The sequence below is a fragment of the Sinohyriopsis cumingii genome, chromosome 16 (genome assembly GCF_028554795.1).
Source record: "Sinohyriopsis cumingii isolate HCF-2022 chromosome 16, ASM2855479v2, whole genome shotgun sequence".
Lineage (NCBI taxonomy): Eukaryota > Metazoa > Mollusca > Bivalvia > Unionida > Unionidae > Sinohyriopsis > Sinohyriopsis cumingii.
Genome location: NC_142976.1, coordinates 44,161,336 through 44,181,886, shown reverse-complemented (window position 1 = coordinate 44,181,886; position 20,551 = coordinate 44,161,336). Strand labels below are relative to the sequence as shown.

The 20,551-nt window shown below is 35.4% G+C and overlaps 1 protein-coding gene across 1 annotated transcript in view; it reads left to right on the top strand.

Annotated features, from left to right (window-relative positions):
* LOC149780332 (sodium- and chloride-dependent transporter XTRP3-like) overlaps positions 1–10,301 on the top strand; it is a 101,567-nt gene extending 91,266 nt beyond the window's left edge. Inside the window, exons 6-11 of the mRNA XM_089937208.1 lie at positions 2,136–2,337; positions 4,398–4,528; positions 5,650–5,851; positions 7,006–7,165; positions 8,920–9,082; positions 9,802–10,301. Coding sequence (XP_089793334.1) covers positions 2,136–2,337; positions 4,398–4,528; positions 5,650–5,851; positions 7,006–7,165; positions 8,920–9,082; positions 9,802–10,035 — 1,092 coding nt within the window. The 3' untranslated portion in view covers positions 10,036–10,301. The remainder of the gene's footprint in view (positions 1–2,135; positions 2,338–4,397; positions 4,529–5,649; positions 5,852–7,005; positions 7,166–8,919; positions 9,083–9,801) is intronic.
* The last annotated feature ends 10,250 nt before the right edge of the window (positions 10,302–20,551 follow it).

Below are 20,551 nucleotides of genomic sequence, written 5' to 3'. Positions count from 1 at the left end.
ATGCAAAGTTTTTGCGATTTTATCAACAGGTTTGACACATCATAGTAGAATTCAATTTTATTCTGGACGTGGTGCTTTTTTCTCCGTAACTGCACACCAGTCTTCCTCGGCATTTGAAGCTCATGTAGCTCTCGTTAAATTAAAAACCCAAGACACTGATATTATCGTGCATTTTTTAAATGTGTGACAGACGCAAGAATGACTCAGTTTGTCTATTTTTACATAGTCTTCTATATCCGTCTTTTGAGAGTCCGTGCAGTTTGGGGTAAAACAGTAATAATTATAAACCCAGGCGTATTTAAATTTATGTCTTCAGGGCCTGATTTTTAAAAAAATCTTAACTTTTCAAGCTATTTCTCGATAGCTCTTCTCGTTCGTCCATTATCTGGGAAAATGGTTTAAAGTCTCGACATCTTTACACGCAGATAATGCTTGTCGACCACAGCAGCCGGCCACAAGTTGTTGTCTGAAAGAAGTTTTAGAACAGTAAAGTGGTTTGAATTGCTTATGCACTAAATCTGCAACAAAAGTTTTGTTGGATCGCTGTTATGTTTAGGTCTCCATTAGATTGAGCATTTCGCGAACTACAGTAGCGAAACTTGGAGATCATAATTTAAGAAATGTTTGTTGTTTGACAAGTCAACTCCAGTATTATTGCTGTTTTTATCCCATTTCTCATTGATAACAATTTGATAACGAGTCTCTACAAAATGTTATAAATTTGGAACACGCTGCTCCAGAGTCTCTAAATAAGCGACTTTGCTCTCTGGCGATTTACTAACCAATTTAGGATATTATCCCTACGCAGACCAGCTCTTAAGTCTGTATGTTAAGAGCAACAAATTAGATCCAAACAGGTGGCGCCATTACTTTCTTAATTAATTTTCATGTCTTACTGAAGTCAATATAATAAATATCTTGGAAGTAATTTTAAACTTAGCACAATTATTTCAAAAAAGTGTGTTAATATGTGTTTGCAAAGTATAAAAGTGACGATGCTTATGGGAGCACATTCGTTGTCAAATCTTCATTTTCGGAGGTGAATACTTTCCCCACGTTGTAAAGCTCTTCACTTTAAATAATTCTTGCTTGTAGTTCGCAATCTCATAATGCCTAAAGAAAAGTGATAGGTTTTTTAATAAAATCCGGAACTTAGCAAGTTTGTAGTTCGAAATGTCAGTAATATCAGCCATATGAATATCAGTTTTTTTTATGCAGGCGTCTACAGCATTCCATCTAATATTCAGACTTGTTTGGGAACATAGTAATTACGGCCAGTAATCTCTTTCGTTTATACTGAGATGTTATGTCATGCGAGAGACTTTTTAGGTTGTGCATGAGAGGAATCACGAATGCATCAACACAGTGGACAGCCACGTTAAACGGACATTTCTGTTCTTATACGTATCAGGTCTAACAATCAAAATTTGTGATTCGATCCGTTAACCGACTTACTTTTGTTATCTATAGCAACAACTCTTTCCGAATGTGAAGATTGACGATGCTATTTCTCTTGAAGTAAAGTCATAGTAGATATGGTATGCAATGGAGGTATTAGTAATGTACATATAACACATAGAATTCCATGCGCACTCTATCATGTATGGCTGGTCTACACAACAAATAGCGGCGCCTAATCTTCACATTTAGAATGAAAAGAGAACTTGTCGAATCACAATTTCTACAATCTGTTAAACTTGATTTGAATGGGTGTCGCGTCTGAGTTTGAGTCCGTTCATGCACAATCTTAAAATCAAAGTCACGGTTTTTCGACATTGCTGGACACTAATGTGTGTGTGTGTGTGAGAGAGAGAGAGAGAGAGATTGGTGGCCATGATCAGAGACTGGACAGTCTGGACTGTAAATAGAAGGAAAAATGTGTTAATGGGTCACAGACCGAAGGAACATCCTGACAGTTTTGATTAACCACACTGCATGGACTAATCTCCTTTTATATCCACATTTTCGATTTATCCGCACTATTAGTTATGGCTGTGGCACATTGACGTTTTCCCGACTATCCAAATTCACGGTTCAACAAGAGAGGGGCTAAATATTGATCGATGGTGGCATCGAATATTTGAATAATTGAATGATGGGATAATCGGGTTTATTCTATATTCCTTTCGTTTCAGTGGAAGCGGTTATTTGACCCGGCAGTCTGGTTAGATGCCGCAACCCAGATATTTTACTCGTTTGGTCTGGCGTTTGGCTGTCTCATAGCCTTTGCTTCATACAATCCCGTCCGCAGCAACTTTGTAAAGGAGGCTATTATAGTGTCGATCGCTGATTTCGTCACTTCAATCTTTACTGCCATTGTTGTATTTTCTATCCTAGGTAAGAGCAGAATGTATAATTTTTCCGGTACCCCCTCCCCCTTTCCTTCCAAAACCTACTGACGATTCTTAACTCTTGCAGACGACAGCACCATCGGACGTCAGAAGTCACTCTAATCTAGTTTTCAACTGTTTTTCTTCGAAGATTTTCTCCTCATCCTGCATTCTTATACGTTTTAGCTGAATTTTCTTTTTTATTAATAAAATTTTTATTTTTTATTTTTATCTTACTCGTGATTAAGATGCCTTATTGGGCCATGAGTAATATTTCATTCGGTTCTGTAAGAAAAACAAATAAACCTTTTCAATAAGTGGATTTGCATTGCGATGTTTCTGCGAGATCATGCTAAAAATATATTTTTTCTCTTCAAATAAATCAACTGTTTATCCCTCATGTATATTACTTGATCTGTCACAACAGTGCCTTCGCTTAATAAATTCTTCCACAATTTGTATCAACTTGTTGTGTACATATAACCGTATTTAGCCAATCGCTCCCCAAATTTATACTGTTTAATTATTTCTTGTCCCTGACATTATTGCAGTTAACTATAGTACAAGTCACGTCGGTCATGTAGGCATTCAACACCGACTATTTCAGTAATGGGTGTCATATTTTAGAATTTGATTGTACATACCTTTAAGCGGCAGGTATTCACTTCATTTGGATTCGTATACATCCATATTCCTTTGGAAGGTCATTATGTTGACGCTCCGAGAGGTGCCTACGGCAAAATCAATGTTAAAGTACGTAGACATTTTTGGACGAAATGAACCTAAAGGTGTGATCCAGTATAATCGAGATTGAATGTCGAGCGCTGTGATGTCACAATGAAAGTTACGCATATTGATAAACAAATTCAAAGTACCCTCTATTGTGACGATTCCACTCAATGCGCTCTTATTTTGACCCAAGTTTAGTACATGGCCCCCATTGTAAAAGTCCATAGCGATAGATAATTTTCGTCTGGAAGTTTCTTGGTGACAGTCAAGGTGCAGAGCATCCAATAGTCAGGATTGAATAGAATTTGGTTAAAGAAAATTAGTGTTAATTTTAAAAGAACAATTTATATTTAATTTAAAATGAGTAAATGCGCATACATGACCCATGCGACGTGTACTATAGAAGAGGTGTATGCTTGGACCAACTATATTTGGATAAATTGATCAATATCATTGGTTCTTCCACTGACCAAACTTAACAACACACTTCTTTATTTGAAATGTATGTATCCCAGCGAATAATTAACACGTCTGTCCAATTTATAGAGCGACCAATGAGCTTTTTATTATTTTCTAAAGATAAGACTAGTGAAAATTGTGGGCTCCAATATAAAGATTCTGAGTAACTGGATAAGTCAATACATGCTGTTAAAATGTTGTAAGTTGCTAACACAATATATCTTACCCAACAGAGATTAATTTGACCAACTGTAAATACTACAGTTCATTTGTATAGGTTAATTTGAATAATTGCACACTCCAGCGAACTATAGAGAACCTTATCTGGATTAACAAGCGGAATATTTTTGCATTGCTAAACTTGGAGAGCAATAGATTGAAGTTATGAAAGGATATTTATAAAATACTGATATGAAATGAACATAGCCTTATGATTCTGTTTATGTATCATATGATAAAATGCAATATGTTGTTAATAAAGCAGCATTAGAAGCCAATTGGCAGGACCTTATTACATACGGACGCCTCGCACGTTAGTCTTGTTTTGACGTCATGCCCTAATGTTAGAAATGTGTTTTCAAAATATAAAAGGAAAAAGTATGATAATTCATGTTACTGACATCATTCGATAAGATAACTTATGATTTATTGTATTTGTATATGGATTGTGTATTACCGGGGAGGTTAAAGCGGAGTAATATGGAAATAGGTATGGTTGTTTTGCAATGAAAAAAAATTGTGTACAGTTTTTGTGCATGATGTTCGTTTTAGTAAGGGTAGGGGCATCAGTAGGACTTCTGAGCAACCCGTTTTGCTATCCCAATTCACCTTTCGGTACAAAGTATTAACTACTCCCTTTATATATATTTTCTTACCCAGGTTATAAAGCGACAATGGCATATGAAGACTGCCTAGATAAACAAGGTGCGTCCGCCAACATCACTCTGGGAAAACCGGTGCCACTAGCTGCCCATAACTCCACCTGCAACTTCAAGTCTTTTATCGAGGATGTGAGTCAAATTTCAGATTTATAAAGTTTGAATCCACATCTTTATTATTGATGTCATCATATCATAAAACAGCTGAAGTCGACATTCATTTGTTGAGCTTAGTTACTCTTTATATATCCTTATAGCTCTTGAATTTTAAAACGAAATGCAATCGTGAAACACCTTTGCTTTTTATACTTTGGAGAAAGTATTTTCATTAAAGTACTTATTGTACTTATTTTCCAACTTTAAATAAATCTAATCTTCCTATCATTCCTCACAGTATAGTCCATGCATTGGCCAACTTCCTCCAGAGTGCGAGCCTGATAAGTGATTTTTAAACCCACATTTTATAATGTAAATTAACGGGTAAAACCAGGCCACGTTCCGGATCTGACCCGCGGTCCGCAATTTTCCCACCCTTGTATAATCTCTTCAGTCGCTTTACCAGCAACATGTGAAATCCCAAAAACCCGTGCTTGCCCTCGTTATAGTTACACCAACCCCATTCCTCGTAACGGGTAAAATTCCTTAAAACTCGTGATTTTCATCTCCACAACGATTCTGTGCATTAAAAAAACAAGTGTATTCCACGAATTAGCATAAGAAATTGTTTAATACTGCTTTCAACAGTTGTAAAAGCGTCATTAAGCACAAGAGCTTGCTTCGAAGATGCAATAAAAATCCCAAATTCTATCATTACATTTACAATGGGATACATTCAGAAGCTTTTATTGAGATTTGATTACTTATTTTAAGAGGGGATTTACTTATATGTTTATCTGGTTAAGTTCTTTGACGATAAACCAAATCTGTTTAGAGTGCCCTATATGTATCGTAAATATCATGTCAACATTTATCCAGATTTTTAAAGGTTGATTTGAGAAATTCTGCAATTACACTGTTCGTGATTAAGCGTAAAAGGTACAGAACCCATCTAATTCAGGGATTTTCCGACCAATAATCTCATATGAAAGAAAAAAGAAACATTGCTTCTGCATATTAAAATCACCTTTCCTGCTAAGAAATGCTGACTAAGCACCTAATTGCCTATGCCAGTCTTACGCAGTAGGATGCAGATCATCGTGATAATTATTACCTATTTGATATTGCATATACCTTCGTATTAATTTTGTTCTCAGTCAGCTGCTGGAACGGGGATGGCCTTTATCGTATTTACTGAAGCTATAAACCAGTTCCCGGTGGCGCAGCTGTGGTCGATCCTGTTTTTTCTAATGCTTGTAACCCTGGGCATTGACAGTTTGTTTGGAACTCTAGAGGGTGCTATCACTTCCATAAATGATCTCATGCTTTTTCCAGGAGTCCGTAAAGAAATTATTTGTAGTAAGTAGCTTTTTTATTTTTGTCACCGAATAAGAATATTAATAATTAAACTTTCGTGGAGACATCCAACACAATGTATGGAACAGAAAATATAGAATCCAAATCAGTAGCACCCAAACGAAACATCTCGTTTACCTTTTGTCTAGAGAATGACAAGATAAAGCTCGCCTTATGACGTTTAAGCTTTTCTATTTCCGCAACCGTGTGTACTTCCCAGAAAGAAAAAGAAACAAGACAAAAATAATAGTACAAAGAGAATTACAAACTTCATTTGAGATTTCTAAATTCCATATGTAATGTTCTTTGACAACGTCCATACGCATAAACAGTATGTAAGTATCATAATGTATTTTATATGATCAAGAGTGTAAATAAAACTCGTCATATTGTTTCAGATCAGGTAGACCAGGAATGGCGCCGATAAACGCAGGCTTACAGACTTACAATACGTGTGGTATGATGTAGGTCCGTCTGTTAATTATTTTGTTTCCGCACAATAACTCTGAGTTCTCAAACATCTACCGTTACCACGCTGCATAAGTAGCCTGCACTTGAGAAGAACGAATCTGGCGATTTCGTGTTTAAAATATCAAATGTCTAAGTCGTTAAAACTGAAATAAGGAAAACGGTTCCATAAATAAACTGACTTGTCCTCAAGGTGTCTTGACCACGATCTGTAAAAATCATGCACTGTAGATAAGTAAGACACTGACTGATTTGGGTTTCAAAAGGTCAAAGGTCAAGGTCGCAGTGACTGGAAAGAAAAATGGTTTTCGCACGATGTCTCGAGTTCTGCGTCACATATTTTTTTTACTAAACACTGTAGATTACTATCATTTTACACTAAGAATCTTTGTTGAGACAAGGACAAAAATAATGTTGATGTTTAGAGATTGAAAGTTAAAAGGTCATGGTCAGAGAGACTCTAAGAAGGAAATCAGTTTCTACAAAATAACTCGAGTGCTATGCCACAAACCGTCACTAAACTTTGTGGACAGTTTGCAATTCAGAGAAAACATGCATCTTTCAATTTTTCTCTCAATAGCACTAAGTCCAAAGTTACCAAGACTTACTGAAAAAGAATTGTTCTGAAAAATAACTTATCATATATGGTGTATAATGGACCGTTTACATTATTCGTGTTTTCTTTTCAGGCACAGTTTGTCTTGTATCATATTTCATCGCCCTATGTTTTGCCACATCTACTGGACCCTACGTTTTCGACCTATTTGACTCGTACTGCGCAAACATTCCACTGCTTCTAATCGCTCTCAGCGAATGTGTAGTTATATCCTATAAATATGGACTTCAAAGGTAACGCTGATCAAGTCTCTTATACATGCTCCTGCACGACTCGGATCACATTTATAATCCTTTTATTTGTTGTATAAGTTCAACTGTATGCATTTCTAATATAGTTGATACGCCTCACTTATTGTTATATATCAACCCACCATATTTATTAAATCCTGACAGATGTCATCATTGGTTGTCCAGGTCGTTTTTGTGTAGTACTAATGTAAAGAAAATGACGTAATAAAAGTGACCAAAAAGCGTCTGCATCACCCGGAAAACGGCGACATTTTACAGTAGTTTTCATTAAACAACAAACAAATGCACCATTCTATACAATTTTATAATCTACCCTTTAATGATTATTAAAATAAGAAACATACAAGATATGTCAGCAGCAAACAGACCGTGCCTACAAAACACTAATTTTTTTTCAAAATATCTTCCTGATTTTGGTCAACCTCGGAATGGGGGTGGGAGTTTGAGTAATTGTTGTCTCATACTAGTCAATGAAATATTACCCGACTGGCTGGTTGATCGGACAGTCAGACTGTCGGTTGATTGATTGGACAGTCGATTTGTTGGTTAGTTGATCGGATAGCCGGATTGATAGTTGATCAGGAAGTCGATCTTTTGATTAGTTTATGAGACAGCATGTTGGTTGGTTGAATAGATCGAGTTTTTGCATAGTTTTAGCTTCCTCGCTAAGATCAAAAATAGAAAACCCAGGCGAATTACTGTACTTATTACAACGATGGCAATATCCAGGCAAATTTAACCTTCAGATATGGTAATGATTCAATAGGATTTAATCACATGATATATACATATTGGTCGATCGAGGCAATAAAGAAATGGCATAATATTGGAGATGCTTGGCTCTTAATATCTCGTCTTCTGTCTCTTGCCTTTCAATATTGTTGCGGGTTCTCTTAATTTGTCAATCTCCATATTCAATTTCAGCTAACGTTTGTATGGCACTTACTGACCTTCACCGCTAATATGTCGCTATGAACCTTTAATTCCCTCGCTGTTTCATTCAATCAAACACGCAGGGGTGACCAACACTTGCGAATCTTGTTAAGAGAAATACAGAAATTCGTTGTGGAGGAAACAGCGATTTTGTTTTTAATAAAATGGCCTAAATGTGGAGATAACTCAATAACATAGAATTTTAGGTTTTATCCTATACTAATATATCTCTAGCTTCAAAGTAGACATTAGTCGTGCTTACTTTATCATAAAAGCCATTCGTTTGTCTTAATTGTCACTAATGAACGAAAAACAGACAACAATATGTCAACGAGAAACCACATTGGAGAAAATGGCGTCAGTTTAAGGAGGCAACCATCTTAAAATATTTGTTAAATCTTGGAATATTCCTTTTTTTAATTTATATTGACCGAACTCCAACAGTATTTTAACTGTATTTGTGTAATGACACAATATGAAGCAATTTCAGGCGAACAAAATGTGTGGAAGTCGTACAGATCATCACACCTCACACTTATGGGATTATTCTATTTACTGAAATTATCGATTGTTACAAATCAATTCGTTTCAAATTGAAATTGTAGGCAACTAAATGAGTCCAAGTTCAACCAGAGATCACCAGAAATTGTTTCAATCATCTCACTCTCTCCCTTGGGAGGTAAAAAAAAATTCATGTTATAAATTTTTGGCTTCATATTGCGTCGTTATCCTCTTTTAAATTGTATATAAATAACTCGGCACATTCGCTATCGTTCAAACAATATATGATGTCCATTCTCTAGATTCAGTGACGACATAGAGCTGATGATTGGTGTGAGACCAAACTATTTCTGGATGTTTTGCTGGAGATTTGCAGGACCAATCGCCATGCTGGTCATTTTCATTGCTAGTCTAATTGAAATGTTTAACAAGGGTTCTGTCTATGGAGTATGGGACGCAAACCTGGTAAGCATTGTAGACCGCTCTGTATTGGGACCCGCAATTCTGGCGGGTGAAACGTGTTGATGAAAATCTACACACACACACACACACACACACACACAGAAATTTTTAAAAAATTTAAAAACTCTCCGAACTAGTGAAAACGGCTTTCGGTGTTCCGAATTACACAGGAAGAACACCCAGAAACCCTTGTTAATTATAATTTTCCTACCAACATATTTAAAACAGTTTCAGATTTGGTACTAGTATTGTTGAACTACATTATATAGGCGCACTATTAGAGCAATACTGCAGCCATTATTTTTATATTTCAATTAGAAAGTGTAGTTACACGAAAGATACGCGCGGGAGATTTAGGTAATAGTATAGACTTAAAAACCTTGCAAAATTAAAAAAACAACAACATATCATCACTTTTAACTATTCAATGTCAATCCTACATGCAGCACACAAAAAATTGGTTTTATATATATCTGTGTGTGTATGTGTGTGTGTGTGTAATTCCCTTTATTTAGTCCTGTTTTCATACTTGAAGAGCAGCATATCCTATCAGTATTACAAATTTCAAATTCAATCTGCTTGGTTTATATACATTCTGTGCAAATGTTTGCGTGCACTTTCTTCTATAAACGTTTCTAATTTCGTGTGAGCCTTTCTTTCAGATTTCATAGCACATATGAAACATATATCGTGACTATATCACACGGTTATTAATTTACCAGGGAATAACAGTGACGAAACAATTGCCGTGGTGGTGCCAGCTGATTGCAGCTGTACTCATCCTCAGTTCCGTGATCTTCATTCCCGTTATGGCATTCGTCAAGTACTTCCGATTAATAGAATGGAAAGAAGAGGTCGCAGCATTCTTCCCTGCTGAAACCCTAGCTGAGGAGAGAAATATAGTTCCACACGAGGGCACGTTTATGGAGCGCCATTTATTTGGTTTTGAAAGATAGGGGCGTTTCATTTTAGTTCAGTGAAATTATATTTTAAGTTTCGTTGTTTATCTTATAATGTGACCGTGAAAAGAATGTTTAAGAGCTATATATTGTCATGTGTAGTAAAAGGCGGTTGTTTATAGAGATTATTTTAGTCTTGTTTTGTAAATTAAAATTTAATGATGACAGAAAATATATTTAATGTTTGTCTTTAAAAGGAACAAATTTTGTTTATCTCTGTTGTCAATTAAACTGAAAGCTTGCTTTGTTTGCAAGAAAATCGATTCAGCATTGAGAGTTCATATACCCGAAAACTAGTCCCAAATAACTTTTGATTTTATTGGAAAAAAGAGGTTCCAGCTTTCTTCCCTGCAGACGTACAAGTCAAAGGTAAACATCATTCATCTCAAAGCTGTTGGCATACTATTGTAGTAAAATCAATCAATTTAAGTAGATATATAATTTTTATTTCCGCATATTAAAAGTTGAAGATGAAAGAAATACATTTAGATTTAATGTCTTCATTGAGGCATTCAAATGTTCATTGATGTTGTTAATAATTGTCATTGTACGCTTGCTACGTATTTAATGTGATTATATATAAATAGATAATGTGACCTAATATCCAAAAGAGGTACTCTCCAAAAATGTATGCCAGTGAAATAAAATGTACACACCCAAAAAGTATGACCATGTTTCATTCCGAATGAATAGTACCACATTAAAAGGTTATTTAGTAGTTGTATGACAGCACCGTACAAGGTGATGGCACAAAACAGAAAAAACTGAATGAACTGAAGCAAATTACAGATTTCACCATCAGCACGCAATCTTCAAAAATTAGAATACATATTTCATAACATAATTGCACCAATTTAAACAATATTATTTAATAAACTATTCGATGTTGGATATTTTCCAGAATTTTGGTCAACGGCGGGCATTATATCAATTTTGAACAAAGGGATGCAAATTATTCCTCCAATTACAGAGGCATTAGTACACTATCTGTATTAAGCAAAGTGTATACACCGATAGGAGAATAATAATAGGAGAAATGAATGGGTAGAGAAAAAGAAATTATTACTGGGCGATGAACAAGACGGATTTAGAGCTGGTTACTCTACAGCAGATAATATATTTATATTATAAACTTTAATTCACAAATATTTAAGAAAACAAAGTGGTATATGCTGTGCGTTATCTATAGACTATGAAAAAGCCTTTGATAGTATAAAAGACGTTTACTGTACCAAAAGCTAGTTCGTGAAAATATTAGTGGAAAATGTTAAAAATCATTAGAGCGATGTAAATGATGTAAAAGCATGTGTGATGTTCAACACAATTATTACTGATGTGTTTGATTGTCCTATGATCGTACGCCAAGGTTGTGTTTTATAGCCTTTATTATTTTCTTTATTTTGTAACGATCTGAATAGCCTTTTTAGCTGAAGGAAACTCGAGAGTGCCGGTAGAAGTTTTAGAACTATTTTTACTTTTGTACGCAGACGATTTAATTGTATTTGTCATAACTGCCCACCAGTTGTAAAATATGCTCAACAGGATGCATACATATTGCCTAAAGTGGATATTAAAAGTAAATATGGAAAAAACTAACTTGACTATATTTCGCAGACGTGGCTATCTCAGAAGTTGCGAAAAGTGGTACTATGGCCCTACATAGGTAAAGATTGAATCATATTATTAGTGTCTAGGATGCCTATTTTTTAAAGAAAAAACAAAATCCTGGTTTATGTGCCAGAAAACTCAGAAAAGGCGTTGGAGGCTATGCATATTCTGAGGCAAAATCTTTCGAAATTTGGCAGAGTACCCGTATCTGGATTGCTTCGTCTCTTTGACTGTAAGAAAGCTCAATACTTTACTACGGGGCCGAGGTTCTGTGGTTTTATGATGCAACTGATATTGAAAAAGTTCTTTTTTTCATTTTGTAAATTTATTCTTGGTACATCTAAGTCCACTCCAAATGCATTCGTATATAATGAATAGGGAACAAGTAACACGCAGAGTATAATGGCTAAGAATTCGAAAAATGCCAGAAGACAAATACCCTAAACAATGCTACAATTTATGGTTATGATGAGGGGGTGGGAATTGTGATTACTGGGCTAAAAAAAAAGTTAATGCCGAAAATGAATTCCATTTTATTACTGCTTGTCCGCTATATGAAGAATTACGAAGAAAATATCTACCCACCTTTGTACATAAAAATCCAACTTTAGAAAAGGTTAGTACTTTTATACAAAATGATACTAGTAAAATTCTGATTACTAATTTTGCAATGATTGTTATAGAACCTTAAAGATTAGAGATACCGTTTTATCATCGACTCCTGCTACATAAGACTCTAGATCAATATCACAAAACTTGCTCCACGCAGGATTTAGGGTTCTCTTTACATTAGATTGTATGATTACTGTGAAATATATATTTGTATTTCACCCAATTAGAAAAAAAAATGAAATAATCATTACTTACATTTATAAGACTTCCAAAAGATACGATGCACATTCAAACACCTTTTTGTTCCGCAAGATATATGAATATGTATCATGAGACAGAGGCTTGACTTACAAATAAACACTATTATTATTATTATTATTAAGAAAGGTTGTGAAATTTAGAAAAACAATAAATATATCTTGCCTTTGATTTGTAAGATACTTAGCCACGAAATTTGAATTAGTCTATACAGGTTCCTTTGAACCGTGCTATTAAATTCTTCCTTGTTTGCGTCCGCCAACACTTTATATTTTTGCCACCAGACGTGTTGTGCTTCGGTAACGAAAAGTAAATTGAACTAATGGCGCGTGGGCTTGGTCCAGAAAGTATAAAAGTGATCCTAATTTGATGTTTCTCTCTTTCTGCAACACAGTTTTTTAAGTCGTTTGCTGTGATAAATAATAACTGACCCAAGAGATGACATTTAATTATTCTACGATCTCTCTGCTTACTAATGAAACGAGCGCAATTATCCAGTGATTGCAGGACCAACACGTGTTATATCCGCGGGTTTCTAATATTAATACTCAGAGTTCTATTGCAACCGTCAGCAGCCATTTGCGAACGCTAACGGTTGACTGTTTCTGAGTTATGCATTTTTAATATAGTTTGCTTGCAAGATCATATAATAACAGCCACTATTGTAAGCCAATTTGAACATTAACATCTACACGGACGTGTGTTTCTATTGTAAGCCAATTTTAACATTAACATCTACATGGACGTGTGTTTCTATTGTAAGCCAATTTGAACATTAACATCTACATGTACGTGTGTTTCTACTGTAAGCCAATTTGAACATTAACATCTACATGGACGTGTGTTTCTATTGTAAACCAATTTGAACATTAACATCTACATGGACGTGTTTTTGCGGAATCAATAGTTAATGTTAATAATATTAATCGTCGCAGTTGCCGTTACCGAATGGAGGACAATACCAGCTTTTTTTCTTATTTTTTTTTCTTTCTTCAAACTATTAAACAGATGTGTTATGTCAACTAACTGTATGAAAATTTCTACTGCAATCGGACTGGTCATTACTGGTTTACTTGTTTGCTTGTTTGTTTATCAACGTTTTTATCTAAGAACATGAGCTATACTTGATTTTTTATATACAAAAATACTGCAATATTGTTTAATGTTTAATGTTGTAGGACCAAAAGATGAAACGATTTTATTAGCATAGTTGCCATATATTAAATGTTGAAGTCGTTTTTATTTTCTTCTGACAGAAAACAAAATAAGGAAATAAAGTTCTGGTAATTTTTATAGCGTTTGTTTCTTATTCTTCTGAAATGCATGCCGAGTTAAAATAGATGAAGAACATCAATCGTTAATATTAAACAATCAATCGCGAATATTAATCAATCAAACGTTAATATTAATCAATAAATCGTTAATATTTAATCAATCATTCATTAATATTAATGTAAAAATCAAAATACTATCAGTTGCTAAATATGATTAATTTAGACAATAAATGAATGTGTTGAAAACCGAAAATCACATAAAGCTAACAGTTATGTTAAATAAAAGCAATGATCATTTTTTAGGTCAAAGAGCTCAGTTTATTCTTGACCACTGTATGCCGACGGAAAACAATAAAATGAGTGAATACGAAAATTCTACGAATAGGTATATCCTTCCAGTTTGTGTGCTTTTCTTTTGTTTACCATATGAAAAAGTTGAATGAAACAAATGCATTGAACGCAGTTGTTGGAAGACACACACATTCACAAATTCATGACATTTATTTTAAAGCTACCCGGTTCAAAGATGCTGGTGAGAACATTCTATAAACTAATAGACGAAATATTTATGAAACTTCATGGCCTCGGCAACATTTCTGCCTTTTCATTGTATCAACGTACATACCCCCACGTCCTTTCCTAGAAGCCTGAATCATGTCGGGGTGTTAAAGTTATGGTTTGTAGCAACCCCAACGTCCACAGAAATTTGTACCCAATAAAACATGCTCATTTCACAAGAAAGACATAAAGCAACTTTCAAAATCATATTTACCTTATGTAAAAGTTACCATAGATCCGACACTTCTGACATTTTATCAGTAAACGCCTAAAAACGTTTAACTTGTTGAACAAAAAGACTGACCGAGAGGCGCGTCGGTAGAGAAAAAGCAGCAAGGAAGGGAAGGAAAGAAAAAAAAGTAAGAAAGAATGTTTAGATGAGTTATAGGAAACTTACCATATTGTATTGATTCTAGTTCTTTTGATGAAACTTAAACTTGTATGTAAAATTAGAAAGTTGTATCGAAACCTTATTTTACATCGTAGATTGAAAGATTGCTTACATATCAGTGAGAGGTGTATCCAGGGGGTGGGGGAGTGTTGCGGGGTGGAAGGGGGAACCATAGCACCAACTCTAATTGTTCCTAAACTTTTTCCAATAATGTCGATTTAAAAACAAGTTCTAAAACGCATTCATTGCACTTTTCGCGGTCCAGATCCTGCGAACTCGAGCAACCTAAATCGACACCACATCACGTGTTGGAGCGCGGAACAGAAACTTTAAACTGCAGAGATGTCGATCGAGCTACCAAGCACTTATGACAACCAAACATGACGTTCGTATTCGATTTGAAACTGGCGAGGCAGTGAAGTACATTGTCTGCAAAGATACGTGTATATAATTTATTTCTCTTTTATAATTTCATCATCCACCAAATAATTTTTGGCTAATTTATCTGAAAAAAAGTAGTTTTTGCTGTCTTGCAAATGCAGAGGAGACCGTTACATATTGTAATTAAACTGCATCTCCATGTGCTTATTTCCGAGCATAAATAGAAGGTAGCACACACGTCTGGCTGATACTTTTTGGCACCTTCTGGAGAAGTCACATTTTCGTCATGAATTCTTCCTGCGCCACGCAATAGGTATTATCATAAATGACATTAGACAACAGAATTGATGACGCATTTAGCAATCTACTGCAAATAGTTTAATTGGATACTAATTATCCAGTGTCCAAACACCTATGTGGTCTACAGTTGTTTTAAACCTTGCTGGGGCCTAAAGTGTTTGTATCCAATCAGGGTTGGCGATAAGAAATCAGAGAACTTGGTTCCAAATGAGTGATTGTATAAGCCAATTCAGCGATGAGTTAATGAAGAAGTCAGTACAGTGATGGGTGATTGCAGAAGTCAAAAGAAACTGGAACTGAGATGTGCACCATAACATCGTATTTTGACTGCATGAGAATTCTAAAACTTTAATAGAAGAAGACGAATCTTATTATTAAAATATGTCTTTTTTTTCTACGATCTCTCTCTTTATAAATTAAACGAGTATCTATATCCATCAATAGTAAGACCTTATCTGCCTTTCGATTGTTTGTTAGAGCTCGCCATCACTATTTGCAATCGTTGGTGTTGAACTTTTCCGATGTTAACAACTTCGATTGTATTACAACCGTGTCTCGTGAAACTCTAACCGTTGAGTCTGTTGCTTGACTGTACAGCTTTAGTGTCGTTCACTTTGTTGATGTTAAAAAGCTACCATTGCAAATTACCATTAAAGAACAAATGCAGATACACCGAAAATTAATGGTATAAACCGTCAGTGTGAATAATTAATCACTGCATCTGCACTTATTATAGATCGCGTAAACATTAACACAGACACACACACCATGAATATTTCACAGATTTTAGTAGCTATGTATGGAGTGGTTTGGAGTCCAAAATGCCACTCTGGGGTCCTACGGAATTTACCTATGGGCCACTCTGTGGCTCTATGTAACGTTAACATTAGATGACACTATGCGTTCCTAAGGAACAATTTAACATGAGAACGAACTAATGATGTCCATAAGTAAGACAAGAAAGGAATACAAATACATTGAAATAATTCACATGGATGAAAGATTTTGTCTGGGAAACACACACACACACACACACACACACACACACAGAACTTGCAATAAACCAACAATCGTCTTGACAGATGAAACATCCACTGCATTGCAGGCAGAAAAAGTTTGAATGACAAACATTCTTTCTGACTCATACAGCTGTACAACCACACGACCATGTCATTAATAAACAAAGGGAGTTGGCTGTGAGGGTATCTTACTTTGATTGCATACATACATACATACATACATACATACGTACGTACATACATACATGCATACATACATAGCTTTTGAAAATTATACAAATATTAAAGTAGGCAGGTATTTAATTTAAAGTTTGTTTGTTTACTTTGTGGGTTTAACGCCATTTGTCAGCACACGATAGGCTATACATGGCGGCCAGTATATTTAGTGGAGGAAGAACCCGTGAAATCTCCGGGAAGAACCATCGACACGTGGGAAGATATTGGCAATCTTTCTTACATACAAAAGTTGACCGAGCCGAGACTTGAACCGCGCGGACTGAGGTGAGATGTCAGTGATCTGTAAAGGCGAACGCCTTAAATCTCTCAGCCACCCTGGGTCCCTGGCACATATTAAATCTATTAAACGGTTGGTTTCATATTAGATACCATTAAATAATCACACTTCAATGTAATCAAAGATTACAAAATTATTTAAAGTCATAGCGGAAAATGGGTTTTACAAATTGCTGGTGCGATCGTGTCACTATTACTGCTACCAATTAAATTAATTAAGGGCGCTCTGATCAAACAAATTATTAAACAGACGGTGAAAGTATGATAAAATAATTTGAATGGATTAACTCGATTTACTTAATTATTACGTTTGGAAAACAACTATGATTCGAGTTGCATCTTCAGGTTTTCAGATCGATACATTGGAAACGTATAGCACTTTTTAAAACAATAGATATACATCACTTCGTCTATGAAGATATTGGACAAAAATCGGCAAATTAGCTTTCAACAGACATAACATCGCCACTTTCGTTACGTTATCATTTTCTTTATTAATACAAAATCCAAAAGATTGGCAGAGTACAGACATTTGATACTGAACTGAATTAAATCAGGATTTGGCAGACCCTTAGTTTTACCTTTTTGGATATAACTCGTTTTGTGTTGTTGTTGTTTTTTTGTTGTTTTTTTTTGTTTTGTTTGTTTGTTTTTTTGTTTTTTTTCTCTTTTTTTTAATTATCTTTTTCCCCATTTTGTTTGTTTGTTGTTTGAGGGGGGTTGCGGTTGTGGAAGGGGTTGTACTGTCAGTAAATATAACAATATACAGTAGAAAGATAACTTATATACAAATCTAGGGTTTTCAATAACAAGCAACATTACATGGTGGCAGCGGCAAAAAAAAAAAAAAAACATAAGACTGAAATTATCAGAGTTGAATTGGGCTTCATTTCAATTTAAAATCCAGACAAATTTGACATTTCGAGATCTGAAACCTAGGGAAAGTGGTGTCAGCACTTTGAACGCTTTCTTCTAGAGTCTGGACTTGTGAAAAAGAGGAAGAAATTCAAGTGAATACCTCGATTATCTCCATGTGATTTGGGGCTGATGACATTTTGTCTTCGTTCAACCTGACAGACGAAGATCAAAAGAAGTGGAAGTCCCTGACAGATAGATTCATGAGATCTTTCAAGCGCAAGAGGAGTGTAGTTTTTGAAAAGGCAAAATTTAATCAGAGAAAACAGGAACAGGGAGAAACAGTGGATAGTTTTGTTAGAGTTCTTCAATCGCTAGCAGATAATTGCAAGTTTAAGTCACTAAATGATAAAATCCTCTGAGACCAACTTGTAGTTGGACTCCAAGATCCAAAGCTATCGGAAAAAGTGCAGTTAGATGCAAATCAAACTATACTAAGCTGTTGGTCAAGCTCGACAAAACGAGACCGTAAGAAAGTAACAGTCATTTGTACGATCAACTGGTGAACAAATAACTGTAATGGATGCAGTAAATTCGTCTTCGCTGAAATATGTGAAGCAGAAACATAAAATCCCAAAATTGAAGCAGAATAATGTTAGCAGGAAACGATGCGTAGAAATTAAATCAATTACTCTCGGGACAAATGTCCAGCAAAAGAAGCAGAATGTTAAAAGCGTAAGAAAAGACGACACTAAGCAAAATGCTGTCTGTCAAAGTTTAGCAGAATGCACTATATAATCGAGAGAGGAACCTGTATTTCTAAAGACTATCAGCACAAAGAAGGGAGTGCCGTGGATAGCGAGTGTCCGATCGAACAACGCTTTAATGTTATTCAAAATTGATACTGGAGCTGACCTGGCTGTAGTTCCTGAGAGGGATTTACGAAAGGTCAGAGGCCAAAAATTATCAAAGTCTGATAGAAGCTTGTACGGGCCTGGATATTCTGAACTTAAAGCGCTAGAAAATATGTATGTGTAATGGAATCGAAAAATGCATCAAGTACACAAGATATTTTTGTTGTAATGGGACTCAGTCAGACACACTTGGGCTACTCTCAAGATCACTGAACAAGTAAATATATCCTCAGCAAATGCCTCAGATAAAAATGAAAGCAAAATTCACGAGAACTCTATAAACATTAGTGATTCTCGTGAGATGTTCAAACTTCATTAAAAGACCTAGGGATAATACAATGACAATGCTAGATAACTCTCGTCAAAACTGCTGAAACCTTATTCCTCATCTAGCCCAAGAAAGATCCATATCCCTTTAATGAATAACGTCCAAGATAGAATGGAAACATAGGTGTAATTTCAAAGGTAGATGAGCCCACAAAGCGGTGTGCGGGAATAGTTGTCGTGCCAAAACCAAATTTTAACACCAAAACCAAACGGTATAGTAATAATTTGCGTGGATATAACTAAACTCATAAATCAATTAAAACAGAGAATCACCCGCTACAATCAGCTGAAGAAAGCCTTGCCAAACTAGCAGGTGCAAATTTTTTACCAAACATTATTCACACACAGGCTTTTGGCAGATAAACCTATGTTAATGTTCACGCCGTCTTAACATTTTCAGTACTCTCTTTGATAAGTTTTATTTTAATCTCCTTCCATTCGGAAATACATCGATATGTCGGTTTGGCAAATCAACGTAGCAAATTTTTCCAAATTTGGCAGAAACAAATTAAAAATTACGTGAGCTTTAAAATGTTGAAAGCTTCTGACGTGGGGTCCATATCGAAAACAACTTTTACAGATATCAAGCAAGAAATGACATCGTCACCAATTTTGGCACATTATGATACAAACAGATAAATAATTGTACCTGTGGCTTTATTTGGTCTACATGCTGTGTTAAGCAGAAACACGGTAGCGCTCTGAGACCTTTGGCGTTCACATCGCGAGGTTATATCTCAGAAAGGAAAAGAGGCTTTTACAATCATTTGGGCATGGGAACACTTCAACAGCTGTTTCGTTGGTTCACAATTCAAAATTGAAACTGACCATACGCCATTAGTACCGCTAATAAGCACACAAATCTTGGGAAATGTACCCCCTATAATTCAACGCTTTAGAACGCAGTTGTTGAGATTCAACTTTTCTGTAATTCATATTGCCGGCAAAAATCTATTAATTGCCGATTCTCTATTCGTGGCGCCTTTCAGTCATCACTTTGAGAGTGGCATAGAACTTCATACCTAAGTTGACTTCGTAATGAGTAATTTGCCCGCATCAAATACTTTACTTGAACACATTAAGTCTAAATATCAAAATGATTCGATTCGCAAACAAACTATACACTGGAGTATATAACTGACAGACATCTACCATAAGATTTAAGTTCTATGAGAAAAATACTCTCAGGGCAGTCTTGTCTCCTCTTCACAACTGAACTGATGTCTTGTAATTAATAAATAGTGTCGCCTAGTGGAGTTATTCTTCAATAACAAATAACATTACCTAGGATTACTAGACAACGGTTTTTTTGCACGAGCAAATGAAGTGACTAATGATACTGCCGAGGGAGTTCTTTAAGGACTGAATCTTTACGGTGCGACTGGTGGAGTTTCGTGATACTAATGAAACAGTGTACTTTACTCAATCTTCCAGGTACCCAAAACCTCCTCCATCTAAAGTCTTGGGACTGGGTCCTTGCTGATATTTTGACCTTTCCTATTG